At 28.7% G+C, this 16,373-nt stretch overlaps 4 protein-coding genes across 7 annotated transcripts; 3 read left to right on the top strand and 1 right to left on the bottom strand.

Moving 5' to 3' along the window:
• Positions 1-3,063: 3,063 nt before the first annotated feature.
• On the top strand, positions 3,064-6,158 carry LOC143148286 (alpha-(1,3)-fucosyltransferase fut-5). The gene is made up of 3 exons (XM_076314480.1): positions 3,064-3,632; positions 4,763-4,920; positions 5,072-6,158. Exons 1-3 carry the CDS (start codon positions 3,417-3,419, stop codon positions 6,003-6,005), a joined length of 1,308 nt encoding a protein of 435 aa, XP_076170595.1. The 5' UTR covers positions 3,064-3,416; the 3' UTR covers positions 6,006-6,158.
• A 163-nt stretch (positions 6,159-6,321) lies between these two features.
• Positions 6,322-8,157, top strand: LOC143148063 (uncharacterized). Of its 4 annotated transcripts, none has more exons than XM_076313942.1 (5): positions 6,322-6,429; positions 6,559-6,930; positions 7,090-7,386; positions 7,465-7,796; positions 7,873-8,157. In XM_076313942.1, exons 1-5 carry the CDS (start codon positions 6,393-6,395, stop codon positions 8,047-8,049), a joined length of 1,215 nt encoding a protein of 404 aa, XP_076170057.1. In that variant the 5' UTR covers positions 6,322-6,392; the 3' UTR covers positions 8,050-8,157. The 4 variants fall into 4 exon arrangements, with proteins under 4 accessions (XP_076170057.1, XP_076170056.1, XP_076170059.1 ...); XM_076313941.1 differs by having other exon boundaries at positions 6,328-6,429; positions 7,078-7,386; positions 7,873-8,152; XM_076313944.1 differs by having other exon boundaries at positions 6,333-6,429; positions 7,078-7,386; positions 7,465-7,667; positions 7,873-8,149.
• Positions 8,158-8,818: 661 nt separating this feature from the next.
• Positions 8,819-11,250, top strand: Stub1 (STIP1 homology and U-box containing protein 1). The gene is made up of 4 exons (XM_076315248.1): positions 8,819-9,122; positions 9,181-9,379; positions 10,285-10,622; positions 10,720-11,250. Exons 1-4 carry the CDS (start codon positions 9,003-9,005, stop codon positions 10,960-10,962), a joined length of 900 nt encoding a protein of 299 aa, XP_076171363.1. The 5' UTR covers positions 8,819-9,002; the 3' UTR covers positions 10,963-11,250.
• A 152-nt stretch (positions 11,251-11,402) lies between these two features.
• On the bottom strand, positions 11,403-15,662 carry Pgap1 (GPI inositol-deacylase). Its single transcript, XM_076315242.1, has 10 exons — positions 15,345-15,662; positions 14,749-14,902; positions 14,561-14,668; positions 14,289-14,396; positions 13,780-14,219; positions 13,464-13,717; positions 12,914-13,345; positions 12,466-12,852; positions 12,023-12,397; positions 11,403-11,924 (listed from the first exon to the last, which is right to left on the bottom strand). Exons 1-10 carry the CDS (start codon positions 15,498-15,500, stop codon positions 11,660-11,662), a joined length of 2,679 nt encoding a protein of 892 aa, XP_076171357.1. The 5' UTR covers positions 15,501-15,662; the 3' UTR covers positions 11,403-11,659.
• Positions 15,663-16,373: the final 711 nt, after the last annotated feature.

Below are 16,373 nucleotides of genomic sequence, written 5' to 3'. Positions count from 1 at the left end.
ATCACAAAGTATGTACAATAAGAAATATATTTTACATACAACGCTGTGTTTAAAATATGAATTAAATACAGAAAATTTGTCGCATCTTTGCGAGTTTCGATTTACAGTACATCGGTCCTAATACATCCCTGGAAAAATGGATCAAACTATAAAAATTGCGGAAAGAGTATTGCTGCATAATCAATGGTAATTTTATGTTCAATGTTGATAATTATGGAAAATAATTCGATTATTGTTTCTAAAAGAGCCCGCTAGAATGTTTCTATTAGATTAGTACTGTACGCTGATATTTTTCAGTGCGGATAACCGAAAAGGTAATCAGGACTTTAGATGACATTTACATGTGACCAATATCTTGACTTCTAACGCGACATCTATGATTGAAATGTCATAACAACGTGCATTAAGTTTTCACAAGAAATGCGCAACGTTCAATGTCACATACAAGGTATACAATTTCATTTTACGAAAGTTACTGATATACGATTTAAAATACCGACATCGTAAAATATCAATGATTTTAGAGCGATCTTTTCGTATAAAAATGGCGATTCTAGCGAAAATGGCGAATCCATCATTACTCGCATATAGTCTATGGCTGACATTGTACTTACGGATGATGCACCGACTCACGGCATTGATTATCTTTTCCGTTTCCGACCGTAGAACTGGTATTAAGAAAGAATTGGTACATTCGTAAAAAATGGTATCTTCATCCAATATCTAACTATACTTATTTAACTGAAACTCCTCTGTGATTCTATAACAGAATTACTGAAATCGGTAAAGTCCTATTGAACCTAGTAAAATAAAAGTTAGATAACTCTAAAAAAAACTATTACGACATAACTGTATGTTCATCTCTCACCACTGAGGGGGAATGCCCTTATCAAAATAACGCGATTTGAGTTCGAATAGCAATGAAACGCATACATAATACTAATAATGTTAATGAAACTTTTTTATTTTTGTTTTTTTTTAAACGAAACCACGGGTTATCGATAGTCACTACCGGTAAACAAGAGGGGTTGGTCTACCTAACCGTTTAGATAGTAACCGCATATTTAGAATAGCTTCTTAAAATATAATAAATATAATACTGTAACATAGAAAGCTTCTGTAACGCATACGAATGTAGAAAACTTTACATATTTTAACAAAACATAAGAATTTGAATTTAACTCTGATACATTTTATTAAATTCCACCCCTTATAATGTTGAAATTTTATTTTATTTCAAATCGATCATTGAAAATGACACGGAAATTGTTGGAGGATTGTTTAGCTGATCCGTGTACGAAAAGATATTGCCTAATATCTATCTTATATCTTATCTGCACGTGTAGTACCTTCATTAATTTCGATAGTTCGATTGAATACAATATCTAAAATCAACATTCTTAATTTAAAATGACAATTCAAAACCACTAATATTTTACAAGGTTGGTATCACAGATCCTGACACCAACTTTCATAAGATGAAACATCTATTCTATATCTCGTCTGTGATTTGGTGCGAGGGTTTGGATATTCTGCGATTTAGATTTCCCTCTCTCTCTTTAGTAATGTGGCTTGCCATTCGCGGTGCTGCAAGTGCCTCGTTAAAAGCTAATGATATACCTGTCTATGATAGTTATCCTTTATCTATGATACAGGTTACAGATAACCGCTAACTTCAAAATCTTGGTGTACACGTACTAACCCATTTACGCATGATTTACATCAAGAAGCGAAATCGCGTGCGATGTTTAGCTTATGTCACTGAAAAGTAGAATAATCCACAAGCATTGTGTTATCTGCATTATCAAATGCAAAACAATCTTCAACTAGTGAAATATTTAGTTTAGTGATATAAATGAGTTTTAAAGTTTTAGATGTACTTTCCTGAAAAGGACCTAAAAACAAAGTTGAATTGTCAACAATATACTCTCGCTTAAAACTACTATACTTTTTTGTTTAATATTGCATTCAGTCGCGAAGATCAAAGAACTTTTTAAAAAAAAATCTCTATTTAATGGAGTAATCACAGGCAAAAAAAGAATTTTGACTGACAACAAATTGCGTTTCTTGATGCATATGAGTTACATTATGGCATTATATATATATATACATATATATTAATATTAACGAAAAATACCAGCTTCGTTCAAAAGAGTGTTTTAAAAACTAACTTAAGAAGTTAAAAGTATAAACTTCCGTTTAAGTTAATTTACTTCAAACATTAATTCCGTCCGTTTGAGATTTTTAAATGATGAAAAAGCTGTAATATTTTGTCACTGCTGGAAATAACGTTCGCAACTTACTATACCGAGGACCGTCACACTTGGTTAACCAAGACAATCGAGATCAACGATCAGTTACAGCATATATCAAAGGTAGTCTTGTCGACCGTTGATCAGAATTACTTTTTTCTTCTAGACATCTTGCTTCCCTTCCATCCTTTGTTTTTGTTAGTCTTTATCTTGTCAACGACATTTCATGTTGTTTCACCGTATTATTATCGCAACACATGAATATTTCGCACAATGATCGTTGTTAGTTCGTTAATTTTGTTCCCCTTAGCACGTTGACTATCACGGAAGATTCCCTCGTGAGTCCTACCAGACCATTTGATCACATTAATCCATATGTATACAATGTCTAGTAATTCAATCTTAATATTTTTCTAACGTAAAGTGTAAAGTCAATGGCTTGCGTTCAAAAGCATTCACCACAAAGGTAAACGTAAAACATAATAATTATACGTTCACTCCTTATTGGAGCAAAGGACAATGTATGCTCTTAGCCTTTGGACTGTCTAAAAGGATTCCAATTGTATATTTTATTGAACTTCAAATTAAGGTGCGTTTTTGTTACAAAATGCAAAGGACTCCTACAGACTCTACGCAACCGCAGCTTGGTTAACACTGTTTCTAAGAATATTATATAAAATAATTTTATGTGAGATAATTTTGTTTTTGATAAGTCTGATCTACTGTATACTATATAATATTGTATTATTTTTGTTCGATACTCTTATAAATTCACTCGTAATCGGATATGTAAATAAAAGTCTAGAGAAACTCACGCGTCGATCAGATATGACAATCAACGTGTTAAAATATTTTCAATAAATCATATTCATCATTGTTTTATCAATCCTATCACACTGAATCCTATTACGTACAAACATACACTATGTAAATATCATTCCTAACCGAGTAAATATGAATGTTACTCAACTGGATATATGCAAATGAATTGTTGATCCAAGTGTGGCTCGAATTCGGGTATATAACATGGCAGTCAACGCGTTAAATGACTCTTATTATCAAAACGGAAAAACGGCTCCGTGAAGAACAGAAACGCAGTCAAGACCAAGTACCGATATGCTTCGCTAAGCACTTCCTACCATCGTAGAAGTACTCGAAAGTACGATGCTCAGAATTCCGCGATACGTGCAACGCCTGCTGCTTCTATGCGTTGGTTCTACAATTTTTTGTGCCGTTTTTATTATTTTACTAAGCCGAGTTAATGAAAAAATCGATAAGAAAATCGATAAGGAAACATCCACAGGACAGACGGAACTTCGAAAGTATACCCCGGAAGTCTTGATGACACCAATGAGGACACGAAATTTTACCGACAAGCAGGTACGTTTGTGTGTAGTTGTCGCGAAACTTAATTAAAATAGTACACTCCTTTCTTTTAATTGTACCATGAAAATAAAAATACTTGATTTCCTCGGTTTTGGTATACTGACATTGTCAGACTTCGCGCCATTGTGCAAAAGAAAAGGATATTGTAAACAGTTTGATGGAATTTGGCGGGGTGAATGCAGAAGTCGAACGGTTTGTTCTGTACAATATCTTTTTTTTGGTGTACGCTTTTTTTTTTTTTTTTTTACGCACAATTAAAAGTAGTGCTATAAGGAACTTCAGATCCTTATAAGGATTACGAGAAAAATATAACTGTCTTCGATACCTATTAGCAAGAAGAAATAGAATAATAAAAACACGTGTCAGTCAATTACAAAGGCTGAAAACTGAAAACCGGAACCGCTGAATCGGGGACCCATGTCGACCGGACGACACAAATAATCACGACATCTATGATATAAGAATAAATTCTCATTTTGAATTCAATGTTTGGTTCCATCCCACTTCTAGTATGGATCTAACTTTTCATTTTTATTTGATAAATTCTTAGGTTGGTTGGTCACGTGTAAATGTATTATATACAATGTTATATATTATTTCTTCGATCAAAAATAGAACCAAGAAATTTCCCTTTACTAGGGAAATTACTAATTTTCCCAAAACTAGGATCGAAACGTCGAATTGATTTTTGTAATTTTATGCCTGTCTTCAATTTTAGATTTAAATTCCATAAAAAAACTACTTTGTTTCAGATTCGAATTTCTCACGATTTCAAACAATTAAATATTGTATACATTTATTTTTATATGACGATTATTTTAATTTTGTTTACATAAATCCCTATTTATATGTATATAAATAATATCACGGTATAAGAGAGTTAATGTTGCTTGCACACCTATATTCTGACACCCAGTAACTTTTTTCACGCAAAATCGTAAACACATGCTGTCTGTATTCTAGAAAGGAAGGCTAGCTGTCATGAGATGGAAGACATAATTCACAGTCACGAAAGTGGCTTTGAGCGTCCAATTGATTTTGATCTCTTCAATTGTAGGGTCCCCTTGACAGCTTCCGCTTGGTACTTACGACATATCATTAACTCGCGCCTTTATCTGTATTAGATTAGTAAAATGACTTCGCTTGGAAGGTGGCTTTTCTCTTCCGAAGGACATTTTCCATCACCGAGAATTAATGCAAAAAAGTTGCCATATTTGATTTTAATTTGGAAGCATGGAAAATTCTTGGAACGCAGACACATCAAACGTTTTACAAATAATAAGTTAATAAAACATTGGTATTATCATAATACATTACATAAAATAAAAGAAACCGATTATTAGTTTAACGATACCGATACGTATTAAATTTTCCAATTAATTAGCTTTAAAATTAAAGTATCATGATTTCATTGACCTGAATTTGTTTTTTAGATTTTCACCTTGGAAAAATTGTTCGGTAAAAAGATGTATATTAACTTACCGGTCAAAAGATTTAGACGCAGCAGATGCGGTTGTATTTCATTTACATCTGACAAAAAGCACGTCAGAGTTGCCAACTAGACACCGATGGGATCAAAGGTGGATCTTTTTGACTGATGAATCACCAATGCACACTTTTCTCTACGGAAATCAAGAAGTGTGGAAATATAATGACCTATTTAATTGGTCGATGACCTATCGAACAGATAGCGATGTACCGGTACCTTACGGCCGAGTAATTTCCAGATCCTTCGTAAATTCCCAAGATGAAAATTTTCCAAAGAGTTCTATTCAAAAATTGAAGACGAAACTTGTTGCTGTAATGGGTAGCAACTGTGCCGGTACGAACGGAAGATGGAATTACATAAATAAGCTTAAATCGATTCTTGGGAAGGATCTAGATATATACGGAAAATGCCTAAACGGCAATAGGACTGCATGCCCGGGTCATTTCGATAAGGATTGCTTAGCTTTAAATACTTACAAATTCTATCTAGCTTTCGAGAATTCGAACTGTAAGGAATACATAACGGAAAAAGTATTTTGGAACGGTTATCACAAAATGACGATACCGATAATAATGGGTGCATCAAAGAAAGATTGCGAGCAGTTATTACCGCCTTATTCGTTTCTTCATGTTAGCGATTTCGCTAACCCGGCCGCTTTAGCAAACTATATCCAGTATCTTAATCGTCACGATGACAAATATCTCGAGTATCACGAATGGCGTAGATATTACGAAGTAATTAATGAACATGGTTATTTCGGTAGCATCTCAAGGCATTATTGTCGCATTTGCGAGGCTCTTCATTATAATGTTCCTACTACAAAGGTGTACAAGGATATGGAGTTATTTTTTAACAAAAAACAAGATTGTACCCTCTAATATTTTTAAGTTTTATTGTTCAGTTGTATTATAATATTATCATTATCATTCTGGTTGTATATTTGTTTTAACGAACGTGTAACATTTACTTCAAATAGACTGAATAAAAGATATAAATACATATTTATAATACTGCTTGGTATATAAAATGAATTACGCATATTTTTATTACCGTATTTAATGAACAAGTATAATATTTCATGTATAATATTAAATTATGCAATATAATAATTGTTACAAAAATCTTATAATAAAAATCAAGTCATCTTTAAATGTGTTTACACTAATTTGTAGGTCACATAAGAGAATGATAAGACTAAAAATAATTGTTCAATAAGTTTTTTTAAACACTTTTCGCGATACGATACATACGTAAATCAAGGCACTATGTACAATAAATACATATATTGTACATGTGTGAGTAGTAAGAATTATTTTTACATACAGAATAAAAGATATTTTATTACAAATTACATAATACCTTTATTATTAAACTTTTTATAATAACAGAGTTAGGTTAGAATGTTACATTGTGTTTACGTTTATGTTGCAGATATCGCTATAAAAAAATTTAAATTCGTATTACGTAAAGACTTCCAGAAGTGTTTATGCACCATTACGAGACTAGATCACAAGACTATTTACGGTAATGTTTATCATTTGTATAGACTCGTGAATATTCGAATGCACAGTATTGTAATATCAAAACTTTGTCACGTTATCACGGTACTAAATCGCAAACAATTTTTTCCCAAATCTCGTATTATTTTTTTCCCTATATTGTATTATACAACGTATTATACTAAAACTTCCGTTTTTATGGCTTCGAAGAGTTTTAAGGGACAAAACGATCATTATAATGGTGTAACTGTCGACTCGAACGAAGAATCTTGTGAATCTGAAGAATTTACTAAACGTCTTACAGGTGTGTAATATATATAATATTTGTTGTATTACAAAAGTTTTTAAGTATTTTATTTTTTGCCGAGATTAGAAAACATTTCGGAAAATTCAGTACAAAAATTTTTATTATACAATTTATGCTTGTATTTTAAATATAACTTAATTATAGTTTCTTTAAAAGAGTGGATAAAAAATAAAAAGCGCACAATATGGTTTCGTGTACATTTACCACACTCTGAATGGGTACCAATACTTGTAAAGAATGGATTTAAATTTCATCATGCACGAGAAGAATATGTTACATTATATCAATGGTTATCGACAGATGAAAAATGCAATGTTCCACATTATGCTCATACAAATTTAGGTGTTGGAGCATTTGTATATAACGAAAAAACTGACGAGCTCTTAGTTATTAAAGAAAAGTATATAAATAAAGCACCATTCTGGAAACTGCCAGGTGGTTTTGTAGAACCAGGTACATAATTTTATTATTAATATTTTATTATTGTATTATTAATTAAGAAATTGATAGTTGTCTCTTTACTTATTGTAGGAGAAGATTTAGAAATAGCTGTAAAAAGAGAGGTGTTAGAAGAAACTGGTATTGAAACTACTTTAAAATGTTTAATAGGTTTCAGACATGCCCATGACTATGCATTTAGTTGTTCTGATATATATATAATTTTTTATTTGTCTCCTATTAATTATAACATTAAAATGTGTGACAGAGAAATTTCTGAATGTAAATGGATGAAGGTAATGATTTTTATTGTACACCAAATTCAAAAATATTTGTTCATACTACCACAAATGTACTGTCAATTGGCTAAATCATTCAACCACATCCTATCAAATGGAAGTGAAAGTGTATATTCACTTGTAGTAGTATGCATTAGTTTTTTTATGTTAATATACTTATGAATTTTGTATCTACTATTACTACCTTTTGTTATTTTTATAGTTCAATGAATACATGGAACATTCAGAAGTACATCAAAATAATAAATTGATGGCAAAAAAAGTGTTTGAATTTTTCAAGCACAAAATGGGAATTACTGTAGAGTATTCAGTTCATCCTATTTTTAAAAAGCCTATATCTATATACAGTATATCAAAAATTGATAATGAAAATGTATAAAATGCAAAGTAATATAAAATTGCAATAAAAAAAATATGACTGTACAATATGATTGTTATTTTTTAAGATCAAGAAAATGTTAAAATGTACAAATAATAAATAAATATTTATTTTAAGAATATACAGTATGAAAACAACATAAGTTCTAGACATTATTATAAAAAACTTTTTGATTAAGTAACTAAAATTATTTAATCACTAATGTTACAAGTTCTTAACACATATGTAAATGCTAAAAGTTCTTTAATAATTCTCCGAATTACATTTATATTTACATTTTTATGGTTATACACGTCCTTTTTCTAATATTTCCATTTTAATTTTGTAATTATCGATTAAAATAAAATATCTTTTCAAAACTGGTAAATGAAACAATGTTTATTTCTTACGAAGCACTCGTTGCATATAATGCATACATAGGGTTATAATTACAAAAAAATTGGCTACATTATAGTTTCAATAACAACATTAACAAATTGATGCGTTATAAATTATAACATCTTGTATATAAATTTCTGTCTCCTATATTGCTAATTATATTTTTTCGAAATTATGAAGAAAAATATATGCAATAGGAAGAGAAATTATCTATTTTATCGTAAATTCAATTCTCTTGAATTGCAAAAAGTATATAGAATATCAAAATTTAGATAAAAATTAGAAAATATTAGACATTGAATATGTATTAAAGCATGAAACGTTTCTTGAAAATGTAGCTTTATGTCGAAAGCAGCTTCCTTCAGCTCTGTTTATATACTTGTCATACTTCGGTCAATGATTATCAAGTGTATGAGGAAAGCGAAGGAACATATATTTATTTAAAGTTGTATGATACTATTTTGTTGGTCGATTTTTTAACTATACAACTCATATTTTCTCTAAGGAGAATTAAGAGTGTCGATCTACGACAATTCCTATGTAGGAAGATAACTACATAAGATAAAATTTATTGTATGATGAGTAAAATGTTTACAACCGCCAACCTCTCCGACAAAGAGTTGAAGGAGCAAGGAAATCGTCTTTTTAATCTTCATAAGTATGAGGATGCTGCGTACTGCTACACCAAAGCAATTGTGAGTGTCATTATGAGTATATGCAAGCAAATTACAACACTGCATCTCATTTCTGCAGATTAAAAATCCATCCCAAGCGTTATATTTTACGAACCGAGCGTTGTGTCATTTGAAATTGAAACGATGGGAATTGTCATGTCAAGACTGCAGACGTGCTCTCGATATCGATCCATGTTTAGTAAAGGGTCATTTTTTCTTGGGTCTTGCACTTCTGGAATTGGAACTCTTTGATGAAGCTGTCAAACCCTTACAGAGAGGTACGTACTTATATTTTTATTTAGAAATTTCATTCTTTTTTTTAAACCATGGATAAGGAATTAGAACATAGCAGTGTCTGGATCAAAATTTGTTTTGAACATGCTTTGTACTAAGCTTTGGTCCTAGATTTTTATTTGATTATGCTTGTAAATTTCTTTTTTATACAAATTAAAGAATGTCAAATATTATAATAATATTTATTTAATACTTTAACACTGTACACAAAGAATATTACATTTATTTGTTGAATATCTGCTATATACACATACATGTTTTTAGCAATTATTATATATAACATATAAATTTTATGTTTTAATGAATGCAAATACATCCTTCCTTTTTGTGTATACATTGAATATTGTTAAAAAATATTGTTAATTATTGTTCTCAAATTACAAATATTAAATTGATTAACTGTATAATAAGTCCAGACAATGTCAAATAACATCTACCGTAATCTAGTTTGCTCTGAAGAGATTTAGTTGTAGATAATTGATTCATCACTATCCTATAATTCTAATAAAATGGTTGTAAATTTTGTTAATAATACATTTAATATTTTTAATTTTAATGTCTTGAGTTTAATATTCATAATTATTAAAATAAATATTATAAATTCAAAAGTATAATCATTTTTTATATTCTCTGGAGAGGGGTGAGACTTACATTATATGTGTACTAATTGATTAATTTCATAGTTCACTGAAATTATGTAAGTTTATGGTTTTTTAAAAAATAGTTTGCATTTGTTATTAAAAAATACTTTTAATTTTATATTACACTTTAATGACATTATCAATAGAATGTGGTTATATAGAAATATTTTGTAATTATATATTCATGGTTTTTACAATGATTTGAAACTTATCCTTTGTGCGATTACTGATCTCAAATAATGGCATAGCTGTGGATTTGGCGAAGGAACAAAAACTAAACTATGGAGATGATATGACTAGTATTTTAAGACAAGCACGGAAACGTCGATTTCAATTAAGGGAAGAACAAAGGATTATTCAAGATATTGAATTACAATCGTACTTGAATCAATTAATAGTAGAGGATGCTGAACGAAGTTTAGCTGCTATGAAAGAACAAGAAACAATAAAAGATACAAGCGATAAAACTGAAGAAGAAACTACATCTAAAGATTTTGCAAGACAAAAAGAAGATATAGAAGAAAAGAGGGATACATGTATAGCTCGCCTTAATGATTTATTTGCAAAAGTTGATGAAAGAAGAAGGGTGAGTGTATACTTTTTAATTCTTTTTGAACTTTTTAATTAAATACAAATAAATATAATTATGTTTTATGTGTGATTTTTATGAATACATTAAGTAGAATAGAGAAGTACCCGATTATTTATGTGGAAAGATCAGTTTTGAAATTTTGCAAGAACCTGTAATTACACCAAGTGGAATTACATATGAACGAAAAGACATTGAAGAACATTTGGAAAGGGTAGGACACTTTGATCCAGTTACCAGAGTTCGTTTAACTCAAGATCAGTTGATCCCTAATTTAGCAATGAAAGAAGTAGTAGATACGTTTCTACAAGAAAATGAGTGGGCATTATATTATTAATATGTATAGTTAAGTTATTGTCATACTTTTATGATAAAGAATTGTATATCTCATGATTATTTACGAGTTCTGTTAATTTACATAAATGTGCATATCATTGCCTTATGAACAGTAAATAGACCATGCATTTTATAAAATTTGAGTCAAATTTTGTTTACTTTAACTGAATGTATTCAGTTTATTATTATTTTTAAGTATATTAAGTAATTGGAGAATAATTAATGATAAATAATAAAGAAAATTTATTGTATAAGCGTTGTCTTAAATCTCGAGTATTGATGTATTAAAAATAAAAAATAACACAGTGCCCTTAAATGGGTTATTAGATGATATATGTCATACACAAATATTGGTCATATATACTACAATTGTATATCTCTTTTTCTCATAAATGATAAATAAAGTCATTTATTTTGTGATGTGTGGAAAAGAATTCCTAATTGTTTAAGTAGTTGTTTATTAGAAAATAATGGTGTTAATTCATGGTAAGTAAAACATACCTTTAAATGTTTTAACATTTTTTCTCATGTTATTATAATTGCCATATAGTCTTATTTCTTATTATATTACAGATTCAATTTTCTTTTAAATAAACTGTTCTCATACAAATAGCATATATTAGACACAATGTATAAACACGAAATTGATATGTGTTATACAAAGTGTTCGTACATCAGAGGTTCCTTTGATGAATATGTTATGAAACAATGAAATTTAATGTAATAAGACTAGAAACTCCAGCAGTGATAGGTGGGATATAATACTGATAAAAGGGTGGACGGGATGCAGCTCCCATTGAAAGTACAATCCAACCTAAGAAACACAATATACTGGATAATATTCGTGACCGAATGCCAAGATAGTTAGGAGGAATTTGTAACCGCCCTGAAGTACTACATGCTACTAAAACTATCCAACTTTGATATAACAGAGGATCCTCGGTAGAAAGTCTCTTATCATAACTAAAACAAACATACAACAAATTTATGTTAAACTATATTAAATTTTTCACATACATATAAACATGAATAAATATGTAATGTAAATATCAAGTACACACCTAAAATTTTTTGCCCAAACGAGTACAGACGGTATAGCTGGAACAGCAGTAAAACACCAAAGGAGAAAAAGAATAAGGTGGTTGAATATTTTTTGCCTTGTATCTTCGTGTTCTTTAGAGTCTTTCATATTTCTAAATCGTACTGGCCAGTTGAAATGTTGCAATGAAGCCATTAACAATTCTTCTAAGTAATTTTCATACATTCTCATCAAATTTAAAAAATACAAAAAAACTGAAATTAACATAGCTAAAGCTCCACAAGTTCCAGAAATTAAAGATAAAACAAGAATCGTTGTAATAAGTGGCAACTGATTTAGTGCTCCAAGTAGCCAATCTGATGTTGTCATTGAATAAGTTATTACACGTGCTAGAAACCTAATAAAAAAAATTGATTAACCCTGTAGAATTTAATATACTACAAATACGTAATTATATATTCTTACCTAACAGCAATACTGTGTGCTACTGAACCAAGGAATATAATAGTAAGGCATAGTCCAATGGCAAATATAGAAAGAATTGCCAAAGCAATTAAACATTCAAACATTAAATCATAATAAAATGAGAGGAATATTGTCACCATTATTGTTGGAATTTGTTCATGGTTGTGATTAATTCGTATCGATAAAAATATTAAAAGTAAACTAATAATTGTGGTATATAGAAGGTACCAACGATCTCTTACAGTACAGGAAATTTGATCTATAATACCACCTTTCTGAATATTAATTGTATAAGAACATGAAGGATCTAAAGTTATTCTTAAACTTGCAGAAACGTTAGAATATTTATATCTGGTTTGGACTTTCATTGTTTTTGGTCCATTATCTCTAAAATGTTAAAAATTTAGTATAGAATTTATACTATATTTTAAAATATAGTTATACTTACATAACTGTAAAATGCTGAATTTGTGTAACACCAATACTCCATGGTTCAGATAATTCAACAACTGCATGATGTTTTGCATTTATGTCTATGCATTCAGATGCTACAAGTTCAACTGTTATAACATCTATAATATTATCAAAAGTAGCATAATATCTGATATGCCCAATGTCAGATTTTTTTACTTTAGGTCTTACAAATAAATTTTTCAATAGAGGTATACTGCCTCTAATAGGTATAAGCCTTGTATTGTAAGAATACAAATCAACATTTACTTCAACATATTTTTTAAAATTTTTTTGATCAATTCTTACTATAATATGTGTTACACCAGGGTATTTTATTTCTTGAAGATTTAAGTCAACAGTTTTTCTTAGATAATGTACAGGATCTGGTAAAATTCTTGTTAGATTCGTTAAGTTCCAACCCCAGTTACTAATAAACACAATTCATAAAGATGATATATATTATATATTTTATATTTTATTATTATAAAATAATGACTTCAATATGGTATGTTTTTATGTAAAAACAGAACAAAAAGTATTATTACCAAACTCTTGATTGCCCTTGTATGCTAGATGCTGTACATACAAACAACCAATCTTTAGATTCTAAGTTTACAGTGTCAATAGTTAAATGCTCTGGTTGTCCACTCAGTCTAACCATAAGATAAATAGGGGATGTTCTTTTAGATAAATTTTTATTACTCCATGTATAATGCCTTTGAATATTTTCTATCCACTCACCACCAAGTTCAAAGTCTACTGTTTCTTTATAATCATATAATCTTTTTCCCGAGGCACGCTGTAAAATTAATTACATTAGGAATCGTGTTATACATCAAATATATTAATAAAATTTCTTACATGATGAAGATGATATGATGCAGCTTGCAATTTTTTATCAATCGAGGAAGAGATTTTAGGAGGCTTCTCAGAAATACTAACAGAGTCAAATAATAAACGTACAATAGAGAGCACTAATTGTTTGCACCAAAGAATACATAAATGATCTGTAGATTTCCAAACATCTGGTATATTAGTAGAAAGGATATTAATATCAGCTGTGGAATCTAAAATTTGTGTTGAGGTCACAAGTACATCTCGTGGTCCACCTCCTATTGATATCACACTTGTTCCAGCATCTTTAATTTCTTTTAAACGATTTTCTAAGTTATGATAATAACTGGCAAAAGTACTGTCTAATACTAGTATTGGTGTATGGGGAGTAGCCAAAGTAATAATAATACTTGCAACACTAGCATTTATATTTGGTGTTAATAAGACAGAACCCTTAGCTATAATGCCTCCCTAACAAGATAGAAACATATTTTAATATTTTTATTATAATTATTATAAGTATATGATTTTTATACTTGCCATTGAATGTCCAATCAGTACAATATTCTCTACATTAAATTTGTACAAACTTAAAATTTTTTGTATACAATATGAAACATATAAAGTCTCTTCCATTAGTACACCTTGGATGAATAAATAAATTTATCAATTAATACCTTAACATATTAAGCAAATTCTTAAGAAATTTTAATAACTATCTTCGTACATTATATTATAGAAAAATTATTACTCAGTATATTTAACAAGAATTTGAATTATTTAAAATATATTTTATTTATATTTATACCTCCATATAAAGCAGAATAATCCTTTCCTAATGAAACTGTAAAATAGTCAAAATGAAATGGTGTCCCATCTAAACTCTTCCTCAAACTCACAGAAGCAAGAGACCTTACTAAAAAAGAGTAAATATATTAAAAATAATTTTCATCCAAGATAGAAGGAATTACAATATTATGCATGAATTACAAAAACCTTGTTCGTGAGATCCAGCATTGCCTGGTATAAAAAGTATTGGTATTCCTGAGAAATACATTCTTCTAAGTTTTTCCGTAATAAAACCTTCTCCATAAGCATATAATCCATATCTAGGATATTGTTCTTCTATTTTATTATCCAAGGATACTCTCTGATATTAATAATAAACTTTTTATATCATATGAAATCATAATAATGTAAATAGTAAAATAACATTCTTCATGATATAAAAGCATATATAATGTTTGATTGTTGTAATTATTAGTTTTTTAATTATATTCTTCAAGTTATAAATCAGTTAGCAATAACATGAAAATTAATAGAAACAGTTTTAATCAAATTTAATATATAAATTTTTGTATAATTTTTATTCATTTTAAAAAACAATTACTATTAATATTAATGAAAATTTTTTTTAAATTTTCATAATAACATTATATTAATCCAAATTAATAGTTACTTATAATCACAATATTGTATAATTAGTATAATTTGGCATAATGCAATTGAATGTTTAAAGAGGATTAAAATAAAATCGGGTAGTATTTATTAATATTTTTAATTACAACAAATTTCATATTATATTTACGTACCACATATTGCGGAAATTCAAACATATATGTCATATCACAAGTATTTTCTTCAAAATCCGTAATATAACGAGCAGCTCCAAGTATGTAGAGTAAAAGAAGTAACATTAACGATAAAAAAGATATACCATAAATTAAAATAGATCTAATCTGAATCATTTTTTTTAAATATCAAAATCTATGAGATTGTTATATAAAATAAGCGAAAATTTTAATAATTTTAATGAAAGTATTCATCAGTCGAGGTTAAAATTTGAATAAAATAAACATTTTATTTTTATTTGTTATTTTTTCTGTGAACTATTTGTCTCATATTGTTATTAAAAAGAATAGTGTGATATTAAAAGAGAAAAATAATTGATAAAGATCAACATATCCAAGCTGAGAAATTACGACACAACGGTAACATACATGTAGCGGTATACATAATACATACTAGTGATATGCTTTGCGCAGTTTTGTATTACCACTATAGAAAAGGATATTTTCAAAACAATATAGATGATAGATAGATTATATTATATAATGTTAATCAATATTAAGAACCATATAAATTAATAATATGAAACTAAATTAACATAAATTTTGTAATGAATATAAATTTCACAAGTTTGTAAAATATTTGAATTTCATAGGGTTTTATCTGTTTTCAAAATGTAGAAGGGATATCTTTTAAATGTACAAAATCAATTTTGAAACAGATATTCTACAGTATCTTATTTTCTGTTATTGAATTGATTTTACGTATATAATGAACGTGTATTGCGTGAAATTGAATCGAGAATCTGTAATTGTTGTGAGAATGTCATGAACTTTAAAGTGAAAGGATATTTCCACAACTCTACTGTAAAAAGAATGCAACTGTTATACTACATACTGTAGTTCACATAAGTGACTTTTATGTAATAATATTGTTATTTTATTTACAGTTATCTATACTAAATAAGTGTAAAAATAGATAGAAGGGCAATAATAAAATACATTATTTTAAACAAATTATATTTATTTATTACTTAAAAAAATGCAATTACA

Source organism: Ptiloglossa arizonensis, chromosome 6 (assembly GCF_051014685.1).
Source record: "Ptiloglossa arizonensis isolate GNS036 chromosome 6, iyPtiAriz1_principal, whole genome shotgun sequence".
Classification (NCBI taxonomy): domain Eukaryota; kingdom Metazoa; phylum Arthropoda; class Insecta; order Hymenoptera; family Colletidae; genus Ptiloglossa; species Ptiloglossa arizonensis.
The sequence above is the reverse complement of the archived record's forward strand: the minus strand, read 5'-3'. Positions and strand labels throughout refer to the sequence as shown.